The 26061-nt window shown below is 44.9% G+C and overlaps 1 protein-coding gene across 2 annotated transcripts in view; it reads left to right on the top strand.

The window, feature by feature from the left end:
- The first annotated feature begins 21534 nt into the window (after positions 1-21534).
- TOX3 (TOX high mobility group box family member 3) overlaps positions 21535-26061 on the top strand; it is a 104676-nt gene continuing 100149 nt past the window's right edge. For both annotated transcript variants that reach the window (XM_057314360.1, XM_048224048.2), the window contains exon 1: positions 21535-21803. In XM_057314360.1, the coding sequence (XP_057170343.1) occupies positions 21717-21803 (87 nt within the window). In that variant the 5' untranslated portion in view covers positions 21535-21716. The remainder of the gene's footprint in view (positions 21804-26061) is intronic.

Raw genomic sequence — 26061 nt, 5'->3', positions numbered from 1 at the left:
ATTAAGTGTCTCTCCCCATCCTAAGTCCACCACTCTGTTACAAGTTTCTTATGCCTCTTTCCAGAAACATTTTATGCACGAATAGCCGCCCACATGCACGTGTTTGTGCACACACCCTCACACACGGGTACACACGCTTATCTTCTAGGTGGGATCCTGGACTATATTCTACAGACTCTTCTGAAAGTTACTTTCTCATGTGAGAGTAAATCTTTTTTTTGTTGTTAAGATTTTATTCATTTATTTGACAGAGAGAGACAGCGAGAGAGGGAACACAAGCAAGGCGAGTGTGAGAGAGAGAAGCAGGCTCCCGGACAAGCAATGAGCCCGATGCCAGGCTCGACCCTGGGATCATGACCTGAGCCGAAGGCAGACCAAGGGCTGAGCCACCCAGACGCCCCATCATATGAGAGTAGATCTTGGTGGTCATTTCGCGTCAGTAAACCTAGACTTGCCTATTTCTTCAGTAGTGGGGCTAGCTCTCCATTGTACGCATCAGTTTCCAATGCTATGGCTCCGTTTCAATGGCTGTTAGGCAAGCTTGCTTTTTTCTTTTTTTTTTAAGATTTTATTTATCTTAGAGAATGTGTGTGAATATGGGGAGGGGCAGAGAGAGAATTTTAAGCAGGCTCTGTGCTGCCGTCTGCCACTGGGCCTTTGTACTTGCTGTCTTCTCCTCCTGGAACATTGGACTTTCACCTCCTCGACTCAACACAAAGACTGTTTTCTCAGGGAGTCTCTGTTCTCCTAGATGAGTTCAAGCATGTCTAATTTATCTACCATTACAACCAGAGTTTGCTCTTTTGTAACATTGTGGTGGTCATGAGAATTCACTTCATAGACCTCCTAGGGAGGGAAGTCTAATTGACTGACACCCCTCATCTGCTGTTCCCTGAATCTACCACCACCCCTCTGCTGGGGCCGCACTTCCCACAAGCCGCTCTCAGCCCGTGACTGAGCATAGTCAGAACTCTGAGGCAGGTCTATTCTTCAGAACGCGAGACTCTTCAGATGGTTAACTTTGGCCTAGCCAAGACTCCCTTGGAACTACCCTGCAGAGTAAGGCCATCCATCTCTCTCCTCCCCAGACCTGTTTCACCAACTGATGGCTCTCCCTGTCTTCTCCAGCCCCCTCCCTATTCTCACTGACAAATCTCCTGCATGTTCAGTCCTGTCGTAGTGTCTGCTTCTTGGAGGACCTGAACTAGCAAAAGCATCTATTATGGGGATAAATTTAGATTTATAAATACAATTATTTGATGCTTGCTTACCTCTCAGACTCAATTATGAAAGTAAGGATTAGTTTGGAGATATGTTTGTCTTTGGCTGGCCGTTAAATCCCAGCCCCTCCCACAAGGCCTGGCACACAGTGGGGACTCAGTAAATGCTGATTTGACAAACAAATGAAACCACTGAAAATATAATGAGTTATGAAAGTGGAAGGTATGGTTAAATGTAATGTATGCTTGTCCTAAGTATAGGCTGTACTAACTGCAACACGGAAACTGGAATTGGGGAGTGTCCCTGAGAGAATAAGGTAAGTAAACATTAAGCCAAATTCAGCCAGTCCAAGTAGTTCATGTGGTGATTTTTTTTTTTAAAAGATTTTATTTACTTATTTGAATGAGAGAGAGAGCACGAGCAGGGGGAGGGGCAGAAGGAGAGCAGACTCCCCACTGAGCAGGGAGCCCAATACACGGGGCTCGATCCCAAGACCCTGAGATCCTGACCTGAGCTGAAGGCAGACACTTAACCGACTGAGCCACCCAGGTGCCCCATGCGGTGATTTAAGAACCTAGAATCAGATCACATTTCAATGTGTCTACAGAAGGAACCTCTGGTTTCTCTCCAAGCCATGATAGTTTGGTAATGGAGAACACACTAGAAGAGTCCATTCCAAATACTGTCTGAGACGGACAACCTCAGGAGAGACACACAGCTGAAAGTAGTTGACAAAGGAGCTTTCGGAGCTGACTGGCTTGAGCTCTACAATGACCTGGCTTAGCATCTTTGGCAAGTCCCGTTCCCTCTCCAGATTTGGATGTTCCCGTCTACACCATGAGCGGGGGGGTGGCCTTGGGACTCTGAAGCTCTTCTGGCTTGGGCAACCCTGGATTCTAAGTGGAGTGGACAGAGGTCAGGGGAGGAGTTCTGTGTTCCTTACTGGATTCCCAGTATCTACCAAAGTGCCTGGTACTTAGGCTCTCAATAAATCTTGCTTGAATGAATTAATGAAAACACGAATGGAGGACACCTCCCCTCTCCTCTGGGTACACAACGTTTCGGGGCCCCAATCTGTGCTAGCGGGGAAAGCAGGAAGCAGCTGTTTACCTTTGAGGGAGCGGCTGGGTCATGTACCTATGCAAACAGCCATTTACCCAGGTGTCAAGAGGAGGGACGGAGAGAGAACACACATTTACTCCTTTCCTCACGGTAATGATCCAGAAATCCCGGCCCGCCCCTCTGCATTTTTCCAGGCACTGCTGGAGTGGGGGCCTGTTGTTTACTGACCAGGTCTGGGGCAAAGAAAGACTCCCTCCCTCACGATTCCCACTTGTACCCCGAGTCACCCCCTCTCCAGTGACTCTCCAGGGCCAATACCAGCATCCAAAGTTAATCTTACTATTAGATGTAGCCTTCTGCTTGCTGTCTGTATCCTTCCACTGGAATGGAAACACCTTGAGAAAAGATTGTTTGTCTTGTTCATTGCCTGATCTCTGTAGCTGGGGGAGTGTCTTGGACTTGGGGGGCCTGCTCAGTAAGTAGCTGTCGACTGACTGATAAGTGGGGAGTGCTCCAAGCCTGGGGTGGTGCAGTCACCAGCCTGAAATTCCCACCACAAATGTCACCTTTTCGGGTATGTCAGCATTCTTGACTCAAACATGACATCATCATTCTCACAGTTTTTGTCTTAACTCCTAGTCTTATTTACTTTGTATATTTCTCTCATTCATCTCTCCTCTGTAATTTAAATACATTTAAATTATAAATGGAAACCAATATCATGTCCCATAATTAGAAAGTAACTGTAAATATGAATACAGTGATCGTAAACCTTAGTGCCAAGGGGGTGGCCAATGAAACTCTATTTCAACATATTGTTGAAAAACTGAGCATTGTACTGTGTGCATTTACAAATGGTATTTTGATACAGGGTTCATAGGCTTCACCAAACCTCCTAAGAAGCTTGTAGCATCTTCCTTGAGACCCCCGGAGAAGAGATACCAGGACACAGTCTGCCAGTGGTCCAAGTCTGAGGTCTTTTCTTCGTTAAAAAGGGAAATCCAGTCGTGTTAGAGTAGTGTGAAAGACATGTTAGCACGGAGCTGAGACCCTTCATGACATAATCAGGAGGACTAAGAGAGGACAGAAAAGGACAGGACTTTTTAGATGCAATTTAGTGTCTGTGTGCCACATTAAGTTGTCTTGGTATCCTTGGGTTAAGGTAGGGTCTTCAGAAATCTCAATTAAATTGCACAAAGTTATTTAGGTTTAAATTTAATTGCACATAAATTATTTAGGGTTAAATTGCAAATGCATTATTTTGGATTAATTTATGAGTTCATACCACTAAATATTCGTTGCATGACTATTACTGACAAAGCTTGTGTGCCATAAGGTCATGTACGAAGCATCTTTTGAGTAACTGGGGAAGAATGGCTACGTAATCATGATATCAGTATACATAGGATAACATTTAATATCTATCATGATCGGTGAACCCCAAGATGCTATGAGAATACCGAGAAGGTAATTCAATCTGGAAAGGATTCCTGGGCAGTAATCTTTGAGCCAGATCCTAAAGGAGAGGCCCAATTTTTATTATTCAAAATTGCCTGGTCATGAGAATTTCCTACAGGACTTGTCAAAATCCAGATTCCTGGGCTCCATTTCAGACCAGCCAGACCAGGATCTCCTGTAGAAGGACCCGGAAATCTTAAAAAAAAAAAAAAAAAAAGTGCCCCAAGTGATTCTTATCATTAGACAAGTTTGGAAGACAGGGCACTACCCAAGTCGAGTGGGTTTCAACTTGTCTGTGTACTGGTAGCTGTCACTGTATAGATGCTTATCTAATCAGATTCTCTGGTGAAATTGGCCTGACCATTTTAAGTTGCTCCCAAGATAACTTTTGTACTCACCCTATCCTGAGACTCCCTGAGCTAGATGGGAGGGATAGAGGTGGGGTGTGGATAATGATGAATGTGCCAGGCAAAGGGAAGAGCATAAATAAATACCAAATGATGTAGTATATTTGGGCATCGACAAGTACCAGAGCGCAAAGAAGGATCGCGGTAGAAGGAGCCTGAATGTCATGGCTGGGAACCTGGAATTTCTCCTACAAGTCAGTGCTTCTCACTGATATACGTGTGTAGATGGGTGGAGAAGCACCCATCAGAATCACCTTTAAAACTTGATGGGATAAAGCATTAGAAGTGGAAGTCTGTAAACTGGGAAGAGCACCAGGATATTTTTTCCGGTAACCCCTCTAGCTTTAGAGTGAATTTAAGACATAATTGAAAGGGTGCCCGGCTGGCTCAGTTGCTAGAACATGCAACTCTCGATCTCAGGGTCATGAGTTCAAGCCCCCTGTTGGGTACAGATCTTACTTCAAAAATAAATAAATAAAACAATAAAAGGAGCACCCGGCTGGTTCAGTCAGTAAAGCATGCGACTCTTGATCTCAGGGTTATGAGTCGGAGCCCCATGTTGGGTGTAGAAATTACTTAGAAATAAAATCTTAAAGAAATAAATAAAAATAAAATAAACATTGAATTATAGCATACTCACAGAAAAATGCACAGATATGAACATAAAGCTCGGTGACTAACACAAAGTCAAATACCCAACCACCAGCCAGATGAAGAAATAGAATGCTACCATCAACCCAGATGCCCCACTTGTTTTCCCAACCGCTCACCGCCCTTGCTTTGTCCCCAAAGTGAACCTCTATCCTCATGTCTAACGTCATCAATTAGTTTTCTCTATTTGTTTGAACTTTAATATAAATGGAATCATACAGCATATACTTCTTTGGGTCTGGATTTTTCCATTTCATATTATGTTTGCGAAAGTCATCTGTGATGTTACATGTCGAAGTAGTTTCTGTTTTCCTTTTTGTATGTGTTTCGTTTTATGAATATATAGTACTTTGACTATTCTACTGTTGTTTCCAAATGTTGGCAATTACAAATAATGCTACTATGGACATTCTTGGATGTAATTGTTGGTGCATGTATGTGCTCATTTATGTTGGGAATATACCTCTGAGTGGTATTCCTGGATCATAGGGTATGTGCATGTCCAATTCTACATGCACTATCAGTGAGTTTTTAAAGTGGTTTTTACCAGTGATAATTCTACCAGCAGTATGAGAATTGCAGTTGCTCCATATCCTCACCTCCCTGGGTAGTCACAGTCTCTTTGATTTCAGCTCTTCTGTTGAACATGCACTGGTAAGCACTTGCAGCTTCGCTCTGCATTTCCCCAGTGACTAATAAGGTCGAACATGTTTCCATGTGTTTACTGGCCATTTGGATACCCTCTTTGTGAAGTGCCCGTTTAAATCTTTTCCCACTTTTCCATTATTTTTCTTGTCTGTTTGTAGGAATTTCATATAATCTGGATATAACTCTTTTAGTTTTAGTATTTCAAGTTCATGTATCACTCTGTGATTTGCTTTTCTACTCTCCTAAGGATGTCTTCTAATGCAGATCAATTTCTTTATTTTCGTGAAGTCCAAAGTACCAGTCTTTTCTTTTATAGTGTTTATTATGTCATGTTAAGAAAGACTATCCCAAAAGTATAAAGACGTTTGCCTATCTTATATTCTGAAAACTCTATTATAATTTTACCTTTCCATGCACATCTACAATCCACTTTGGATGTTTAGGATGAGGGATAATTGAAGATTCTTTTTTTTCCTTCATTTGTTTTTTTATGGCAGAGGGGCACAGGGAGAGGGGGAGAGAGAATCTTAAGCAGGCTCCTCACCCAGTGGGGCTGGATCTCACAACCCTGAGATCATGACCTAAGCCAGAATCAAGAGTTGGACACTTAGGGGCGCCTGGGTGGCACAGCAGTTAAGCGTCTGCCTTCGGCTCAGGGCGTGATCCCGGCGTTATGGGATCGAGCCCCACATCAGGCTCCTCCGCTATGAGCCTGCTTCTTCCTCTCCCACTCCCCCTGCTTGTGTTCCCTCTCTCGCTGGCTGTCTCTATCTCTGTCAAATAAATAAATAAAATCTTTAAAAAAAAAAAAAAAGAGTTGGACACTTAACTGACTCAGCCATCCAAATACCCTCTTCACATGGATTTTAAGGGTCCAGAACCATTTTCTGACAAGACCATTCTTTTGCACTGCTCTACAGTGTTACATTTTTCATAAAATTAGTGCTCATATGTGTGTGGGTCTCCTTCAATCTACCCTTGCATCAATACCACACTATCTTCATTACTATAGCTTTAAAATAAGGCTTGATCCCTGATAGTATAGCTTCTTCAACTTGTTCTTTTTCAAGACAGTCTTGCTATTCTTGGATGTCTTCATTTTAATATAAATTTTGAATCAGCTTGTCAGTTTATTCAAAAAAAATTTTCTGCTGAGATTTTGATTGGTATTGCATTTATTTTGCACAGAAATTTGGGGGAAGTAGATGTCTTTACGATACCATACCATTGTTTTTAGAGCTTTATCTTTTTAAAATTTTAGGTTGGTGGTTATTTTCTGTCTCCACTTTGAATATATTATTCCATTGTATAATGAGTTCCATCATTTCATTTAGAAGTCATTTGCAATTCTGATTGTTACATCCTTAAAGGAAGGATGTTTCCTTTCAGGATTTTTTAATTTTACTATAATGTGCTAAGTATTATTCCTTTTTTTTTTTTTTAAGATTTTATTTATTTATTTTAGAGAGAGAGAGAGAGCATGAGCAGGAGGGGCAGAGGGATAGGGAGAGAGAGAATCTCAGACAGACTCTGTGCTGATGGTGGAGCCTGATGCAGGGCTCAGTCTCACCACCCTGAGATCATGACCTGAGCCCAAACCAAGAGTCTGACATTTAACTGACTGAGCCACCCAGGTGCCCCAGTGTTATTTCTTTATATTTATCTTGTTTGAGATTCAAAGTCCTTCTGTGAATTGAAGTCTTTTATTTGTTTTGGAAATTTTTCAGTCATTGTTTTTTCATGTATTATTTCTGCCCCATTTGCTTTTTCCTCTTCTTTTGAGAGTTCAATTACATATATTCTAGAAAAACCATGTCCATATGACCGCAAGGCTCAACTGCATTCATCCTTTTTTCTTTTCTCTTTGCTTTAGCTCAGGGATATTTTTTAAAGATTCTTATTTTTAAGTAATCTCTCTACCCAATGTGGGGCTTGAACCTACAACTCCAAGATCAAGAGTGACACACTCTGATGACTGAACCAGCCAGGCACCCACTTTAGCTCAGCTGTTTTCTTCTCAATAGCTCCCTGTTCTCTGTGGCTAATTTACTGTCAAAATGATTTGATTTGATCTACTGTTAAAATTAACGGTTTATTAACATCAATGATTTTTCAGTGATAGAATTTCCACTTCATTTTTTTATATAGTTTTCAGTTTTCTGCTGAAATTCCTCATATTGCAAGTCAATTTTTTAAGGTATTAATCATGGCTATTTTAAAATCCAAGTCTAGTAAGCTCAATACTTGGGACACCGTTTAAATGTGCCTCTTTCAACTATTTTTTCAATCATGTAATTTTGTCTCCTAAAATGACTGCTAGCTTAGAATTAGTTGCCAGGTATCATAAGTTGACCTTTGAGCAAAGTTGGGGTTAGGGGCGCCAACCCCATGCAGTTAAAACGCCATGTATAACTTTTGATCCCCCAAAATGTAACTGCTAACAGCCTACTACTGGCCAAGGGCCTTACTGATAACATAAAGTCAATTAACACACATTTTTATGTTATATGTATTCTATACTGTATTCTTATAATAAAGTAAGCTGGAGAAAAGGAAATGTTATTATGAAAATCCTAAGGAAGAGAAAATACCTTTACATTGTACTGTATTTATTGAAAAAAAACCCAACACAGATAAGTGGACCCCCACAGTTCAAACCTGTGTTGTTCAAGGGTCAACTGTACATATATAAGGCAATTAGGATCATTTGAGGCTCTGGGTAACTTTATTCTCTTACAAAGAAGACTTGCTTTTACTTCTAGCAAGTAGGGTAAAGGCAAATCACCTAATCCTATACGAGATTGAGTTTATTCAAAACTGGACTTCACTCTTTGCGGGGGTTGGTTTGTTTCTGGTTCACTGCCACTTCCAGAGTACAGCCTTCGTGGATGCCAGTGGAAAACCTGACATGCGTATCATGGCCTCTTTTCTTTACTGGGTTCTCAATTCCCATTTCTCAGTCTGGTAAGACTGCCAGAAGCATTGCTCAGCTTCTCTGTCTTCAGCTACTGCTTGTGAACCAGATGAAGGCCTTGAGGGGGCAAGCAGGAGGAATGTTGAGCTCACTATTTTGTACTTGCCTTCTCTCAAGAATCTTAGCCCCTCAAGTCCTTGTAGCCCTGGTAGCCTTCTGATGCCTCAAACCTGATCCAATACTTCGTCTAGCTTTTCTAGTTGTCCTTGGCTTTAATTGGTATACAGCAATTAGGCTCTAGGATATATGCTTACATGAGAAAAGAAAGTTAAGAAGAATATGTGTGTGATCCTATATTCATTAAAATAAAATATTGATCAATTATTGGAGTATGCATAGAAATGTAATCTGAAAAAAAGAGTAGTCACCTAACTAATTACATTGGTTACAGATCATGCAATATTTCATTTTCTTTTCCTTTTTTAAAAATATTTATTTATTTATTTTACAGAGACAGAGAGCACAAGGAGGGGGGCAAGGCAGAGGAAGAGGGAGAATCAGGCTCTCCGCTGAGCAGGGAGCCTGATGCGGCGCTTGATCCCAGGACCCTGGGATCATGACCTGAGCCAAAGGCGGATGCTTAACCGACTGAGCCACTCAGGTGCCCAATATTTCATTTTCTATGTGACATATTTTTATAATATTTGGACTTCAGTTTTCAATGAGGATATATTCATATATAAGAGGAAAGTAATAAGGTCATTTCAAAAAATTTAAGAAATAGAAATGGCATAATACCATAGCTGGAAAGTGAGCTTGTCCTTTTTTTCTTCCCTAATTTGGGAAAGCTGAGCTTACAGAATATCCAGCTATATATAGAGAGAGAGATCGTGGTTAGACTCACGCTGTAATTTACAGTAGTTTCCCCTTGTTAAGCTACGTTATGGAGGGACTTCTTAGTTCAGGGATTTTCCAGGTTGATGAGTTACCTGTGGGAACCTGAAATTACTTACTGGGTCTTGTTATCTACTTGATCTGCAAATAAAAGGGAAACCAAAATGATAGGAACCCTCCAACTTTAGGAAAACATTTACTTAACCAAACTAACTTTAGCATACAACTAATTAAAAAGGACTTTCTTCTTGGGAAGAGAAGACACAGGCTTATAGATGGCTACAGTTTATAAAAGGGCTCATTTTGAAAACTCCATCCCATTGTTTTGCAGGTGAACACTGAACTCCAGATTTGGAAGTCAATACTAATCTGAGCTAACTGGCATCCTATTTGTTCTACCTGGGTTTCTAGTCTTTCATGATCATTTTGAGTCCGAATTTCGTCTCCAACTATATTAAAGAAATTTTCCATCATTTTGTCAATTGAAAATTCAGTTGGCATATCTTCGATGTCTTAATCTATTTATTAAAATGTTGGAAAAATTTTAAAAGATCAGAATCAAGGGCAGAATAAGAGAGACTTTACTAAAGGCTTCTCTGCAGGTTGTCAATGGTAAATCAACACACTTTATGTATGATTGTTCAATCTACTTCAAATCCACCTGACTGTAGTATAAATTTATCCATATTTCGTTCATCCCACTAGGGCTGCCAAATATTTCATTCCCAGTCAAATGTCTCCTTGATGAACTTAGTCATAGACCCTCAGAGCCAGCCCCTGGTGGCTGGCCACATTAGGTTGGACCAAGGGTGAACTAAGTGAGCCAATCAGATTTTCTATCTCAACAGCTTAGTAAAGACTTGATAAGGGACTAGATCTTAAAAGTTCTCATCACAAGAAATAAATTGTAACTACGTGAGGTGATGGATGGCAACTAAACTTACGTAGTCATCATTTTGCAACCTATACACAGATCAAATCAAGCTGTTGTGCACCTCACACAACTTCTACAATGTTCTATGTCAAAGCTATCTAAAGAAAACTCAGAGAAAATGAAAAGAGAAATAAGCCATGAGGGCTGACTCTCTTAGCTGTAGGGAGTTAAACAGGAGGGTCATGTGACTCAGGGGCTGGGGCCACCATCGTGGGGCACCATGATGGGCCATGGACGCGCAGCAGACTCGGAGCTGATCTGTAGGGAGAAAGAAAGAACCAAAGCCTACATGCTGAGAGAAACAGAAATTTGAAACCAGAAAGAGGGAAAAAGATGAAGAGAGTAGCTGTCTGTTGGTTTCCCAGTTCCCATGAGGTGTCTAACTTTATAACCTGTACTTTGATTCTGTGAGTTTTTCTGTAGTTTTAAAATTAACTCCCTTTTTGGCTTGAGCAAGTGTTGTAACTTTGTTCCCTCCAAAAGTCCTATGCCAAAGCCCTAACCCACAGGACCTCAGAATGTGACTGTATTTGTAGATGGGGCCTTTTCACATGTGTTGAAGTTAAAAATGAGGCTGTTGGTATGGCCCCTACCCCAATCGGATGGGTGTCCTTACAAAAAGAGATTAGGACAGAGAGAGAAACCCAAGGATGCATGGGGCCGGAAGGGCAAGAAGAGGTAGCAAGAAGCTGGTCTTGGGAGAAACCAAACTTGCCAGGACCCTGGTCTAGGGCTTCCACCTTGCAGAACTGTGAGAAAATATATTTCTGGTGTTTAAGCACCCTGTCTGTGATACATTTAATGCATTAATGCACGGCAAACAATACAGCAAGTTCAAATGGGTTTCAGTGCTTTTAATTGTATAAACAGAAGACTTGGACTTAATTGGATTCAAGGATAAGCACATGTGTTATTTCACCTAACTAGAAATCAGGAAGAAGAGAGCCCTGGGGTTGGTTAATTCAGAGACTCATGACATTGTCAAGCATCTCTGTCCTTTGCATGTTTTTGCCTCACCATTCTCTTCTCAGTATGTCAACTCTGACCTCAGGCTAGATCCCTTCATGTTGACATGGTGGGTGCAACATGGCCAGACATGGTATTGTCTGGAAGAAGAAATGATTACGTCTTTTTGAGTGTTTGTTTTTAAGAGCAAGGAAACTCTTCTTAGAAACCCTCCTGCACCCTTGTTTATGCTCCCTGGACCAAAAATGCATCATAGCCAATGAAAATGGGGCTGTCACGATAGCATCCATGCTGAGTGAATACGGCCACACGGAGGACAGGGGGACAATATACATCAGAGATAGGGTTACACGAAAAGAAGGGACAATGAATTTGGAGGAGGTAACCAACAGCGCCTTCCTGGTTCCAAGATTCTCTAGACAGCAATTGTATGTCTAAGATTATCACGGAAAATTTTGACAAACGTGTGGCTGAAATACAGATATTTTCTTTAATATCACTCCAACAACTAGAGGCCACATGTCCCATGGCTTACATTAGAGATAGAAGAACCCTGGTCAGATTATGAGAATCTTGAATGTTAGGGGGAGGAATTTGAAATTGAAAAATATATAAATATATAGTAAAGTCTTAATCCAATGTAATGCCAAGATATTTCAGGAAGATCGATCAACCACCAATTCCCAAAAACAATTCATAGGTGGCTTAATTAAACAGCATACAGAGACCAGACTCCATTTTGGATTCACTCACTTTCCTTCCACCAATGTCTCCTGAGCATATGCCACATGGCAGGCTCTGTACTCAGCAACAGCAATCAGGGAACGAGGAAGACACACACGGTGCCTTTCCTTGTATCATGTAAAGTCATGGGGATCTGTATTGCTCAGGGTGGGCTAGGCTGTGGTAACTAGTAAACACTGACATTCCATGGGGCAACACCGTAGAGATACGTCTTTGCTCCTGTATATTCTGAGGCTTGGATGGTCCTCCTCCATCTTCTACCTAGGGTATCTGGCCTGCCTGGCCACCAAGGACACCACAGAGGTGTGTAGGGAATATGGAGGATACATACCAGCTCTTAGTTGTCTCCACCTGGAAGAGACACACGTGTGCTCAGAGTCCATTGGCAAGACCTGGTCACCTAATGGCAAGGCACGTTGGGAAATACGTGGTGGGGGCTGGGGGTGGGGCAGCACATGAACATTTAGTAAACAGCAACTGTCTCTGCCACAGGATTTTATAATAAATACCTCGGGTAAAGACTCGTTTCTTCTGTATTCACTTATGAAGTTGTACTATGCGTGGAGTGCTTATACAAACATCATGTCAATGACAACTTCTGCTTGAGGAGAAAAAGTAGCGTATTAACCTCACTTTCAGACAGCTGGGTATTAGGGAGACGTAAAGAATAACAAGTCAGTACTAAAGCAAGGTGACACTTTTATTTCTTTGCCCTGAAGTGATGCAGCGGAAAGACGAGACCTCAATTTGCATCTCGGCTCCTGTGTGCCACTTCTGTGTCCTTAAGCGAGTCATTTAACCTCTGTGAGCCCACTTCTTCAAGTAAAAAAGAAGGGGAATATGATCTATCTCAGGGAGATGTTATGAGGATTAAAAATTTAAAAAAATATATATATATGCAAATGTCTACATCGCACTGCAACTGGCATGGGATATAAACTCATAAAATGTTAATTAATTTGCTATAGATGAGTTAACGCAAATTGGAGATCAGAGACCCCGCCATGTTTTCATGTCATCCATGTAGACACCCACATCAAATCTAACTCAGCTGCCTGGCCTTCGAAACTCTACATACTTCTCTGCTCTGGCCATTTCCTCCACCCGTAACTTGCCAGCATCTTACCTCACCAACCTCCTCAACTCATTCACTGCTCAGCAAAACAATTTTCCTGGTTGTCTGAGACTTTTGCTAAGTCCCTGAAAAAACCCCAACAACAACAAAACACTCTTCCCGTGTCACGGACCGCACGATTGCAAAATGCGGGCTGACACCCATAGGACGATCATCCCTTCAGCCCCATGGGCAGGAGGCTGGGCCTTCTGACTGGCTTTGACCCTTGAAGTGAGTGGAAGCAAGGTGAGGAGGGCCTGGGAATGCTGTAGCGTGCTTCTACTCTACCTTCTTCCTCTGCCGCAAGACAGCTTCGGTCCCGGGATGAAAGTACGGAGCGGAGCTGCAGCTGGTTGGTGGTGGATAGAAATGTGGGTGAGCAACAGCTCTTTGTGGTGGTAACACACCAAGGTGTAAGGGCTTATTTGTTATTGTAGCATAAACTATCCAGGAAATGGCCAGGGTGCCTGGGTGGCTCAGTCGTTAAGCGTCTGTCTTCGGCTCAGGGCATGATCCCAAGGTCCTGGGATCGAGCCCCGCATCGGGCTCCTTGCTCAGTGAGAAGTCTGCTTCTTCCTCTCCCACTCCCCCTGCTTGTGTTCCCTCTCTCGCTGGCTGTCTCTCTCTGTCAAATAAATAAATAAAATCTTTAAAAAAATAGAAAGGAAATGGCCGATACGACCTCATATCCCCACCACATGTGTGACCTCTTCTCTTTAAGAACTGTGTTCGCAATCTCTCTCCCCCTTGGGCACTTTTTCATCCTTCTTGCCTCCCCTAAATGCTTTCTACTTTCAACTGTCTTCTCCAGGAAGCTTCCCCAGATCAACAATCTCTCCCTTCTCTAAGCAACACCCTGACATGTTATCCATAATACCTGTAAGGAAATTGTAAACAAAAGTTTGCTGACTCCCATCAGTGGGAAGTGCAGCTCTCTCCTATGACATTGATGAGAAAATTTCATTATTATAATACTTTCCCTGTGTCTTAAAATCTTCAGGATGGACAGCAATCGTGCTCTTCCCCGCCTCCCCCCGCCCCCTCCATTTCTAGAAGCTAAGCACCACATACTTACAAAGGCAGAGTGAGAATTTGTTGAATAGTAAGTGACGTGAGGTTCAGTTTTGGGTAAGGTGGAGTGGTCTATGGTTGCCCCGAAACAGCGATGACACCTGGTACCTGAAACACACAGTGGGAACGTCTTTGGTAATGTTTCTAGATTATGAGAGCTTCGTCTTTCAGTGAAAGGCTAACTGACATGCTGTGGGTTGCAGAATGGGTTTCTTTAGACCAATTAAATGCGATAGCTTCTTTCTCTGGACCTGAGCGTTGGCCAATCTCACAGATGTTAACCAGAAGGTTGGTCCTTTTGTGGCTATGATTTTGTTGTTGTGCGGGTATGAGAGTGACCAACTGTAGTGATCACTCCAGATTTACGGCTGCAGCACCCCCAGGGAGAGGTGGGGAGAGGACACGATGAAGGACCCCATGGCAGCAGAAGGAAAAGAAAAGGTGAGGAGGGATGGTCAATACCAGGGTAACAGTTGCATGATGGTCTGCATACCTCGTGAAATTGACTTCATTTTACAGTGAAAAAGATATTTTTGAGGAACAGTAGAGAGTCCTTGAGAAAAGAGTTACTTATATTCCTGGGGAAAAATAAAACAGCTAAAGACCTAGTAGCACCGGACAGATAGGACATTAAATAAACAACTTGAGGAGGAAAAACAACCAAATTTAGAAGTTCACGTAAGGACTGGAAGAATCCAGGACACTTGTGGAATGCGCTGTGGGTGAATGAAGGAGGGATCCAAGAGGGGAGAAAGAAGGCAGGAGGTGGTAGCAGAGGCCAGCCTTGGGACCAGCCACGCAAGTTATGGGGTGTCACTTGCAACCAATGATTCTACCCGAAGATGTTTCAATTGGGTTCTGGTTCTTTTTTCTTTCTTTTTTTTTTTTTTTTAAGATTTTATTTATTTATTTGACAGAGAGTGAGTGAGAGAGCACAAGCAGGGGCAGCAGCAGGCAGAGGGAGAGGGAGAGGCAGACTCCCCGCTGAGTAGGGAGCGGGACGCGGGACTCGATCCCGGGACCCTGAAATCATGACCTGGCTTGAGCCGAAGGAAGATGCTTAACCGACTGAGCCCCCCAGGCGCCCCCAGATACAGGTTCTGAAGAGTCTTCCACCCTTGTGATGTTCATGTCCTGCCTGCCCTGAGTTTCTGGACTGTGTGCGTTGAGGTGAGTTGAGGGGGAAGGGGGTGACAGTTCTCCTTCATTGCGCATCCTGGGGGCACCAACCACACTGCATTTATGTAGCGGAAGGAAGTTGTCCTCTCCTTTCCCACCAGTAGCCTCCACAGCAAGGGAAGAATGGTTTCCCTGAACCGCTTGGCAAGACCACCTTTCGATTTGAGTTCCATTACATACTTAAGAATTCTTCGATTCCCAAAGCTCTAGTTCAAACTTTTTAATATTTTCCTTCTCTTCAACATGTTGTTGACTCAGGACACACTGAGTAGATAAAACTAAGTGATTTTACCTGCTCGCCTTAAAAAGACGAGCTCTTTTGCTCGCTAGCCTCGCTTCTTTCAACACGCTTTTTTAAAGAGCGCAAATCCTCTAACTTGTAAAACATTTAATATTTTGGATGTACGGCTTTAATGGCCAGCCAAAAGTCAGGCTGGCTGGACAAAAGGGAGCTGCCGGAGTATTATTTATTCTTCAAAAGCCAAGAGGTGGCTGTTTCTCCCGGGTCAAGAGGTCAAGCTCCACAGCATTAATTTCGCTGAGTTTCTTTGTTATAAATAACAAACAAGGTCATTTATTTTCATTTTCTTGTTTCTAATTGCATGCATGTACTCTCGAGGATGAACTCCATAAACAGGTGGCTGGAATGCTGGGGAGAAAGCTTGAAACGGTTCCAGAAAAGAGGGCATGTCCCACTCTGGCGAAACAGTTTGATGAGTTAGAGATTTCGTCACTGCAGGATACACACCTGCACTATTACTCGAAAAGCAAACACTCGTCTGTTTGGCACGCACAGATCTATGTAAATTAGGGGAGATTATTTTGCTGCTAGTCCTTGGCTGTTCTGTGATCAAATGCGATTGTTTCCCATTTCTTAAGAAACAGACTATTCGACTCAGTTCTTTTCTCCATTATTTGGACAGTTTTTATTTTTCAGTGGTTATTAATAATAACATGCCACATAAATTAAGCCTTGAAACATGGGTGCCTATCAAAGGAAGGATGTCATCAGAGGCTCGGAGAGATACATATAAGCAATGGTATACAGATCTGTCGTGGAAGGGTTTAATTAATATCTGCTTAATGATTTTCTTTCCTTAATGCTCTTTTAGCTGCCCCCTTGGTGAAGAATAAAAAATGGACTGACACCCCCTCCCACCCCCCATGGCTAAGAGAGTCCCAACCCTCAGCTTTCATTGTTTGGCAGTGGTCTTTGTGCAACACTGCAGGGCCCCTCCTTCTGGAAAACCTCTGAGCTTCCTGATTTTCACTCCTGTATAACCGCCCCCCCCATCACTACCTTTGTCTCTTTGGGGGAAAAAATTTTTTTTTCACTTGAGCAAAATAAAAACTACCCCGTATTTGTTTCTGGAGTGTAATTATAAACTTCATTGTACATTCTTCCTGGCTTTGATGCTTATCTTGAAGGGTTCAGTGAAAATAAATTGTTTTTATGAAAGCAGAGAAACCATTTGATAAACACGCTGTCTCTGAAAATTGTTCCTGCAAAAGAGGTCATTCTTTCACTTTAAAAGAAATAGATTATATTTCAGAAAACAGGCAGGACGACAGTTTAGGATTTCTGTGAATACAGGACATTTTTTTTAAGGCAGGGTGTAAACACACTGAAAATTGCACACCTCCTGATTGTGTCGAGTGTATTGGTTTTTAAAATAGCTTTATTGAAGAGCTACTTAGGTCAAAAGCAAATGCTGCATTTCATATTTCTGGGAACAAATTCTCAGCTCAGTACTTTTTTGCTACTAGGGGTTTTGGGGTTACTGTACCATAATTACTATATAACTGTCAGAACCTATGGGTGTATCTATTGTTAGTAAAAGTAATAGTCAACTGGGGAAATGATTGTTTCCTAGAGTGGTTCTTGTGCCTGGTAACGCAGAGAGCAATATGGCCAAAGTTGGTTGCTTTCCTGTGAGAAGCAATCTCATGAACACAAATATATAAATATACACATATGCGTAAACACGTATGAAAAGTGAGCTGATTTTTTCCCAATCTGCTCACGTTTCTGTATTTTTTGACCTAAGCAAAAATATCAAAAGAGTTCCTATTTCCAGACCTGCAAAGTTTGGATTCACGGAAAATTGCAGCTAACGATGACCAAGCCTGGGGATTTTATTCACACTATAATTCCTGTGTGGAACTCTCTCCTGGTGAGTAGTTTTAGGGTCCACACTGGGGATTTGTACTGAGGGCCCGAGGTGCGAATGCTTCCTCTAGACCATGTGTACCCCCACTGTTTTGTGACAGCCTTGGTAGGTCTTGACTTGATTTTATCTGCGTGTGATTTAGACTATGAATGTGAAGTGGTGATTCTCTGACACGAAACTCTAAATTTCATGGCGATAAGTTATACAGATACCAGGAATCCGTGCTGCATAGAAATGCTATGCTTTCTGACATGAAGCCAAATTCAGACATAAAACCAAATATAAAATGTTTTACCAATATAATACATTAGCTGTTACTATGGGAATAGGATGAGAAGAAACTCGAGTAGCTCTGGCCTTGTTAATTTCCATTTGGAGCTGCTGTTAATTTGGCTACATTACATACTGCAAACAAGGATCATAATATTTGGATAGGGCTTTTCATGACCAAAACTCAGGAAAATGAAACTGTATATAATGTTTAATAGTATCCTCATCTCATCTGGGCAAGCAATTCACAGAGAGGTTAAATCACAGATTCCCTAAAAGCCGGGGTCTCAGTAAGATCTTTGGGTATAAACTTTGGCCCTAATGCAATCCTCATGGGAACTTTCTTGCTTAATTTGGACACAGAGTAGAGAAATAGAGTTTTTGAGTTCTGTCAAGATGTAAGATAGTGTTCCCATCATGATTTCTCTGCTTTCATAAAAAAATATTTATTTTCACTGAACTTCTTAAAGATAAGCTTGTGTATTTCCAACCACCCCCATCCCCCATTTTTTAGTTTCTTGGCTCATACGTACTGTTCAATTGGAAACATCAAACTAGTAAGACCGACCGTTTTGACTCCGGTCATCCAGTAACCTTACAGGATTTTCTTGTGCCCAGAAGTTGTATTTTCTGTATAACCGATCCTTGTGTTGCCCTTCTAAATCAGTAACTGTTAGCACTGTTCAGCATAAATTCAAAGCATGTTTAAGATATGTTCTTGGAGAAGTTTCTTCAAACTCAAGGCTAACCTAGTACAAAGGAAACCTTTGTGGCATTTCAGAAACAAATGCTGACAGCCTGAAAAAGGTGACACCCTTCAGATGACAAACAGCGTGGCAGCAGTTACAATCGCATTCATGTTTTAAAGGCATCGTTCTCAAGTTTTTAATGGGTGGGCCTCAAATCCACCAGAACCCTTAAAATTTTAGGTGGTATTCTGAATGCAACGGATAAGCTCTAAATGAAACAACATACAATTCTAGTTTTGTTGTATATAAGAGATCTACAACAGCAGGGTGCAAACCCCCCCCCCCCCCTTAGGTAATTTGTGGAGCCGCCGAGGGCGTGGAGACTATGGACAAAACCGTGAGGTCAGCAGCCTTCCCAAAGCACCTGTTTCTGTTCTAGTGATTTTTTTCATTCCAAATGCCTCGACAGACGTATCCTCAGGCCCCTCAGTTCCCCCCCCCCCTTTAATCAAGATCTACACTCGGAAATCACTTACCTTCCCTCCTAAATCATCATCATAATAAAATAGTGACTGCTGAATATTGTTCCCTTCCCCAAGGCATTTGCATCATAACAGGGAGGGGGGATTTTAAGGGGAAGGCTTTTTCAAAACAAGGGCCAAGAGGTGGTACTGGATGTGACCCGGCATTCCTAACTCCCCGGAGCCTCCTGGGAGAAGCTTCTCACTGTAGTTTCCAGTGTCTACAGCTCAGTGCTGTGGCAACACGTCAGCCCACATGCAATTCCCAGACTCGCAGCTAGTGGGGTTTCCACTGTGAATATTTGTATTCTTGATCCTCAAGGTCTGATTACAACTTCAGGTTTACTCTCTCCGTAACTTTGATTATACTTGCCTTCATCCTGTGTAATCAAGCTCAGATTGCTCCACGTGTACGCGAGAGCGAGCACAAGGTGGGCAATGTAACTGTGCAATGCAAAACTCTGCTTCCCAGCCTTTTGGGCTCTTGGTAACAACTATCTGGGAAAAAAAAAGAATAATTTCTTTTTCGGTACCTCCGATCAGCAGGCTGCTCCTCTCCTGCGGCCAGACGCTGCACTATACGCCATTGTTAAATACTAATAGTGAAACTTAAAAGACGTTCTCTTGCGAGACAACAGGTGGCCACTGCAACCTCCAGCTCTGATTGGTGGAAAGGCCACAGGCGCCCAGTGGCCCAGAGAAAGGGCCTCCACGTCTGCAGCTTCAAGAACCTGCTCAATGGGGTGTTGTCCTGATAATATCTCAGCTCGCTGCCAATTTGTGCAACCCGCTGGGCCATTAGGGAGCGCCGCTGGGTTGTCAACGTTAAATGGAGACCCGGGAGAGAGGACCTAAGCTTTTTCAGGAGGGGGGATTGGAGTCAACCCAGGGACAATGTGAGCAGTTGTTCCTTTCCTGAATACACACCGCTCTCTCGGGCAGTATCCAAACACGCGTTTAGGCGAAGAGAAGAGCAAATACACAAACTTTCACCTAATTGACGTTTATTTTTCCTGCTTGGTTCCAGAAAGATAATATTGGGTGAAGGTACATTACACAGGTGTCACCAAGTTGGAGAGGCTACTTTGGAGAACAGAAGGAATGAAAAGCAACCCATCTGATGCTTGCCTGAAAAAGTTCAGGCCCAGCAAAGTGTGTTCAGGGGACGAAAGTGTTGGTGAATGTGCGCTAAAATATTTGAAAAAATTTCTCCCTTCCGGTTAAAGCAGCTTCTAGATAACTGAATTGGGGAGGGGGACCAAATCCCACCGCCTCTCCCTAACGTTCTCATCTAGCAATAAAGTCACTTCCCTTCGCCAAGGCTGAGGGCCAAACTCTCAAATTAACCCAAAGCAATAAAGCGGGGGGGGGGGGGGGGCGTGGAGGGAAGGAGGGGGAAGGGGGGGGAGAGACAGAGACACACACACACACACACAGAGACGTAGCTTAAAGAAAGAAAAAGAAATAAAGAGGAGGTGGGTGAGTGCAGTTTGAGGAAGTTAATCACCCAGAACCTTTTAGGAAAATGGGGACATTTTCTCTCCGAGAGCAGTGAATGATCCGCCTAGATCCAGTTACTCAAATGCCTTTCGAATACAAACAAGAGCAAAGGAAATACGAAGAGAACCGACACGAGGCTTAACCCGGGAAGCTTCAAGTCGGCCTACCTGTGAAAGGTCAGGCCCCAACACCCCTTCTGGAAAATACCACAGGTGTACATGGGGTCCCGGCTCCCGGCTCCCGGGAGGCCCTCATGCAGGTTAGCTGCTGGGTTAGGTGACTCCAAGCAGGGGCCATTCGTGCGGGAAGGCGGAGTGGGGTAGACGGACCGGGGGACCGGCACCACGAGGGACGAAAGGGGGAGAGGGGAGGAAACCGATGGAACGAGGGGTGGCAAGGGAGCGGACGGCGCGTGGACGCCGGTATCAGAAACTGGGGGCCGAGGGAAGCGGGGTTCGGAAAGAGGGGTGGGAGGGCCACACCGGGCACGGGGCTGGCGGCCGGCTGGCCGAAGCGGCCAAGGAGAGGAAGGGAGCGAGGAGCGCTCCGAGGCATCGGGGACAAAGAGGACCGGAGAGAGAAGGGGGGCGAGGTGGGGAGAAGAGGGGCCCCGGGGAGGGGGAGGCCGCGGCGCGCGCGATGGGCACCGCCAGGGCTGCGCGAGGCGCGGGGTGAGCCGCGAGGGGCCGCGAGGGGCAGGGGCCGCGGCGGGGCGGGGTCGGCGCGCCCGGGGGCGGTCCGGGCCGAGGAGCGCACCGGCGGGGCGGGCGGCGCGCCAGCTGCCCGCGGTGGGAGGGGCGGAGCGGCGGCGGCGCGGGGAGGGGACCGGCGGCGGAGGCAGGAGGGGGAGAAGGAGGGGAGGGGCCGGGCCCCTTGTCTCCACGGCTCCTCTCCTCAGTCCGCCCGGGGAGGAGGAGGAGGAGCGGGGCCAGCCGCCGCCGCCGTCCCAGCCTCGCCCCGCGCACCTGAACTCGCCGCGCCACCCGGGCCCCCGCGCCGCGCCCCGCGCCCCGGGCGCCCGGCCCGCGCGCAGCGCTGCCTCGGTGCCCCGGCGGGGCGCGTCCCCCGGGCCGCCTCCCGCTCTCCCGCGGCTCGCGTGGCCGCGCCTTTGTGTGCGGCGGCCGCGGCTCGCGGGCTCTTCGGGCTGCGGTCGCGGCGCCCCTCCGGCCCCGAGCTCTGCGCGCAGCCCCCCGGGCAACCCCGGCCGGGCGCCCCCGACGGTGGATCTAGCGGCTTCGAGGAGGCGGGCACCGGCCCCGGCGAGCCCTAGTCCCGGCCCCCGGCCCCGGGCCCGGCTCCGGCATGGATGTGAGGTTCTACCCCGCGGCGGCCGGGGACCCCGCCGGCCTGGACTTCGCGCAGTGTCTGGGGTACTACGGCTACAGCAAGGTGACCGGGCCGGGGCCGGGGCCGGGGGGCGGCGGGGCGGGGGCCACCTCCCCATCTCCGGCGCGCCCCGCGCTCCAGCTCCCCGCCCGCTGCACTTTTCTCTCCCCTCTCCACTCCTTTGCCTTTTGCGCCTTCGTCTCTGTCCAACTCTCTCACTCTACTCTTTCTGCCCCCTTCCCACACCCCCTTTTTGTGCCTCTGCCGGCGCTCCACTCTCTCTCCCCCCACCCCCCAACCCCGCCGACTCTCCTTTGCTGCCCCAAAGAAGCGAAGAGCAGCCCAAGGACTGAAAGAGGGGGCACGCTTGTGATTCTTTGTTGTTGTTATTAGTAAACACGATCGCAGCGCCCCTGAGTTGGGGGGGCATCGCAGGAGTCCCTGATCTCGTGGTCCGACGACCTCGCCACCCCCACCCCCCCTCCCAGCCCCTCTTACCTTCCCCGCGCACTCGAGAGCTGGACCCGGGGCCGCTCGGGGGAGGAAAGGAACAAACTTTTGAGCGTGCCCTGGATTGGGCGGGGGTGGGGGACCGCGAAGTGTTGGGACCCCCCCGCAGGTGGCCTCTGCTGCTCGCTCCCTAGGGCGCCTTGGACCACGGAACGGAGGTGCCGGCCCCTCCCTGGTTAGCGCCAGTGGCTTCTCATCTTTCATTTTTTGGGGAGGGGTAAGTTTTGCATTTCGGGGAGATCAGGCTTGGAGACCTCCACACCACGCCCTGGGTCACCCCACCTCCTTCCCTTCCCCCTCCCCCCGAGCCAACTTCGAGGGCCGAGCGTTTCAGGTGGGCGAAGGTGGGTCTCAGAAGGGCAGCTGGCGCAGCTCGGAACGGCGAGTCCGGGCTGGAGTCACAGCCCTTGGGCCGGGGCGGCGCGGACTCCCCTTCTTGGTCCTTCCTGAAGCCCCCGGGGCCAAGCTTTGGAGGAAACATCACCCCGAGGGCGATGTTCAGAGAAAGAGCTGTGCTCTGGATGGCCTGTGCCTTTTGACTGTGGTTTTTCTTTCTCCTTCCCCCTGCTCCTCCCTCCTCCCCCCTCCCCTTTTCTTTCAAATCGTAGTTTGTTTACGATTGCTGGGATAACAGAGGAGGAAATAAGGAGCCGCTGAAAGAAAGGTGCTATACAAAACTAATGAATAAATAACAGGAAGAGGAGGAATTGTATCTAGAGTGAGGCGCAGTTTGCAGTGCCCCGTGGCTGATGGAGGCTCGTGTTCCTTTCTATTTGTTTATACTCCGTTCCCAACTCCAGTGCTGAAGTTTGTCAAAGACCTTTGGGGTCTCTCCGCCTAACCCCCGTGTCCCCGTCGCCCAGCCCCGCGCCTGGCACCGCGGGCCTCCCCACAAGTAAAGAACGAAGGGACCTTATTCAGTGTGTTTTAAACCTTTGGGGGTGCTGGCGGTGGTAGGCGGGCGGGGAGAGGGGGCGTTCGTGCTCTCAAAATTCCAAGAGTGGTACGTGAAGCATTGAAAGGGAAGGAAGGAAAGGCCTATGGCAGTAGCCAGGGTTCAGGTTTTAGTTTCTCTCCTCTGATTTTGGATTTACTCAGGTTATTAAATGCTTTAGAAAGTCCCCCTTGTACGCTCAGTTAGGGACTTAGGCAGCCTAATTAAGTATGTCGTGTTTCTGAGAATCCACCTAATTGTTCCAGTGGGGTATTATTTATCTCCTTACATCTTAGCCTGTGTATGCAAGCCTTGGAGAACTGGGCATGCTCTTATTTTTGGAAGCCATTACCTTGCTTAATGTAACTACTTCTTTCGCTGATTTAAGATCAGCAACACTCGAATGACACCAAAATAGAAACCTTTTGTACTAATGCAGTCACTGCAATGCGTGGCAAATCTCTCTGTTCACCGAGATCCCAAGGGTACTTCAAGGGACCAGAGGAAATTGTGGGTGTTTTGTGTGTGTCTCTTTTTATTTATTTAGTTTTTTTTTTTTTTTTTTTTTTTTGAGAAGAGCTATTTTGAGCCCTTTTAAACTCAGAACATTGCTTCAGGAGGGTATAGAAAGCTCGACCCTCCCCCCCTTATTTATTGAGATGCTTGTTCAACTTCACCAGTGAGGATGTAAGTTGGTTTGCTGTCATATTTTCTTAATGCAGCTTTTTGCCTAAAATACCCTGGTTTCCTAGTAATTCGGCAATCTGGTGGTCCTAAGTGCCCTGTGTATCCGGTTGACGAAAGTCAGACACAGCGCTTAATATTGGTAGAAATCAAATTGTACTTATTTTAAGGGATGTTTGCATTTAATTCCTTGCAGATAAAAATACAATAATCTTTAATTTGAGCCCCAATACTTTATCTTCCTACTCTTAATTTCAGCAGTGCAAAACCCAATTTTATTCCCAGTAATTTTTCTTTATAGGGAGAATGTAGTGGAAGAGGAAGTATTAACTTTATGGGTATGAAACAGCAAGTGCTAATTAAGGGTTTATAGCATTTTGTTTCACAGCTAACTTGTGTGTCTGCTGGGGTGCTATTCAACACGGGTTTATATTGAAGATGTAAAAACCAGCATACAAAGACATGCAGTTATTTTATTTGGGAATACCCGTAATTATTAATCTCTTAAGACTTAACTCTCAGTGAGGCGTATTATCACTCTGGAGGGGAAATGATGGGATTCAGAGAAAGTGTGTTTCTGCCCTTTCTTGTTTTAACGACCATCTGGGAAACTTTAGAAGAAATAGAGAACCCTCTGCTCCCCGCTTAACAAGTGAAAAGTTAGCGCTTATCTTTAAATTTATTTACAAACCGTGAATAATAGGGTTTCATTCATTTCTGTCTTGAACAAACGACCAGAGAGTCCTGTGTATAAATTATATGTGTGTGTATTATCTTTACATTCTGTGAGTATATGGATCCTTTTTAAATGTCAGCGCTCAGAAAGTGTCCTGTCTACGGAGAATGGATGAAAGAGTTTTGAGGGTTCAAAAGTCGTTGCGAGTAGGAGAATAACTTCAAATAAAATATAGCCAGGATCATTAAAATCAGTTAATAATTCATGAACCAGCCACTGATGTATAAACTTACAGTCATCTCTGCTTTCTAAGGGCTAATTTCCATTTTAATTTCAAGTGGAAAATCTGCCGTTTGAACATTTCTTTTTCTGATGTGACTAACAAATTAAACTACCACCTATATTTAAAAAAAGGCGGTGGGGAGGGGGGCTAGCCTTATGTTACTTAAGCACATTAATGATCCACTGTCTGTCTGAAATTTTTCTTTCCCTGGATCCTTTCACCAATAAGAAGATAATATGCATCAGATCAATTAGCATGGGGTTGTCAGAAGTCTGTCACACCAAAATAAACTATTGTATTGGAGGTGGGTGTGAGCCAGGTGAAATCACACAGTGGGTTAATAATGAACTTGGACCAAACTCTAGTTACTAGCCTTTTCTGCATTTTCTTAGTTTTTTTTTTTTTTTTTTTTACCCCCACTCCTTTCAAAATCTGGCTATTGACTTCTTATCCTATGCAGAATAGCCTTTTGTTGGTTTTACTCCATCAGTCCCAAACCTTGCTTTCTAATTACTATATGGGTTATTGATCATTCTGCTTAATTAAGGTGTTCTGATGTGAGTGCTTTTACCCCACCTCCTTGGGCCAGCCTCTGTCGTGGCTAGCTTGAAGAGTAAGGAGACCTGAAGTGTCGTTTATCATTTGTCTGTCTTACTGGAGACCATGGTTCAAATTAAGGACATACTGAGAGGGGGATTTGATTGAAACTCTTCTTAAGTTGATACCTCGCACTGGCATGAGAACCAATGATTTCATTTCTAGGGCCTGGTTTTGCGGGGGGGGGGTGTTGAATTTTGAGAGCAGATTGAGAGATTGCCCTGTGAGGTCCTCAAACAAGATATTGAAGCCATGTTGTGAAAGAGATAGAAGGTTTTCCTAAGGACCTTAGACAGGGGGTCATAAACTCAAAATGCCTCTAGGGGACAGCCAGTTAACCTTTGTGAAGATAGGGTTTGTGGTCCGGGGGAGAACATGCCCCGTGTAAAGGGGTAGCCTTGTTTAGCGTCTGTAGATTGTTGCCATGCCCGCGTTTGGGCCCAGTATCCACACTTTGCAGTTATTTTTCCACGACAATGATAATCTGAGTTTTTATGTGAAATATCCTGCATTTTGAATGTTGGTAGCAAATTAGCACATCATTGAAATCCTTATGTGGGACTCCTGAAACATGCTTGTGTACTGCTTCTTTGCAGTTTTTTGTCTTAGAAAAACTCAGATGCAGGTGAGGTTTGAA

The sequence above is a fragment of the Ursus arctos genome, unplaced genomic scaffold, assembly GCF_023065955.2.
Source record: "Ursus arctos isolate Adak ecotype North America unplaced genomic scaffold, UrsArc2.0 scaffold_19, whole genome shotgun sequence".
NCBI classification, from domain to species: Eukaryota; Metazoa; Chordata; class Mammalia; order Carnivora; family Ursidae; genus Ursus; species Ursus arctos.
Note: the sequence above shows the minus strand (reverse complement) of the source record. Positions and strands in the feature narration are given on the sequence as shown.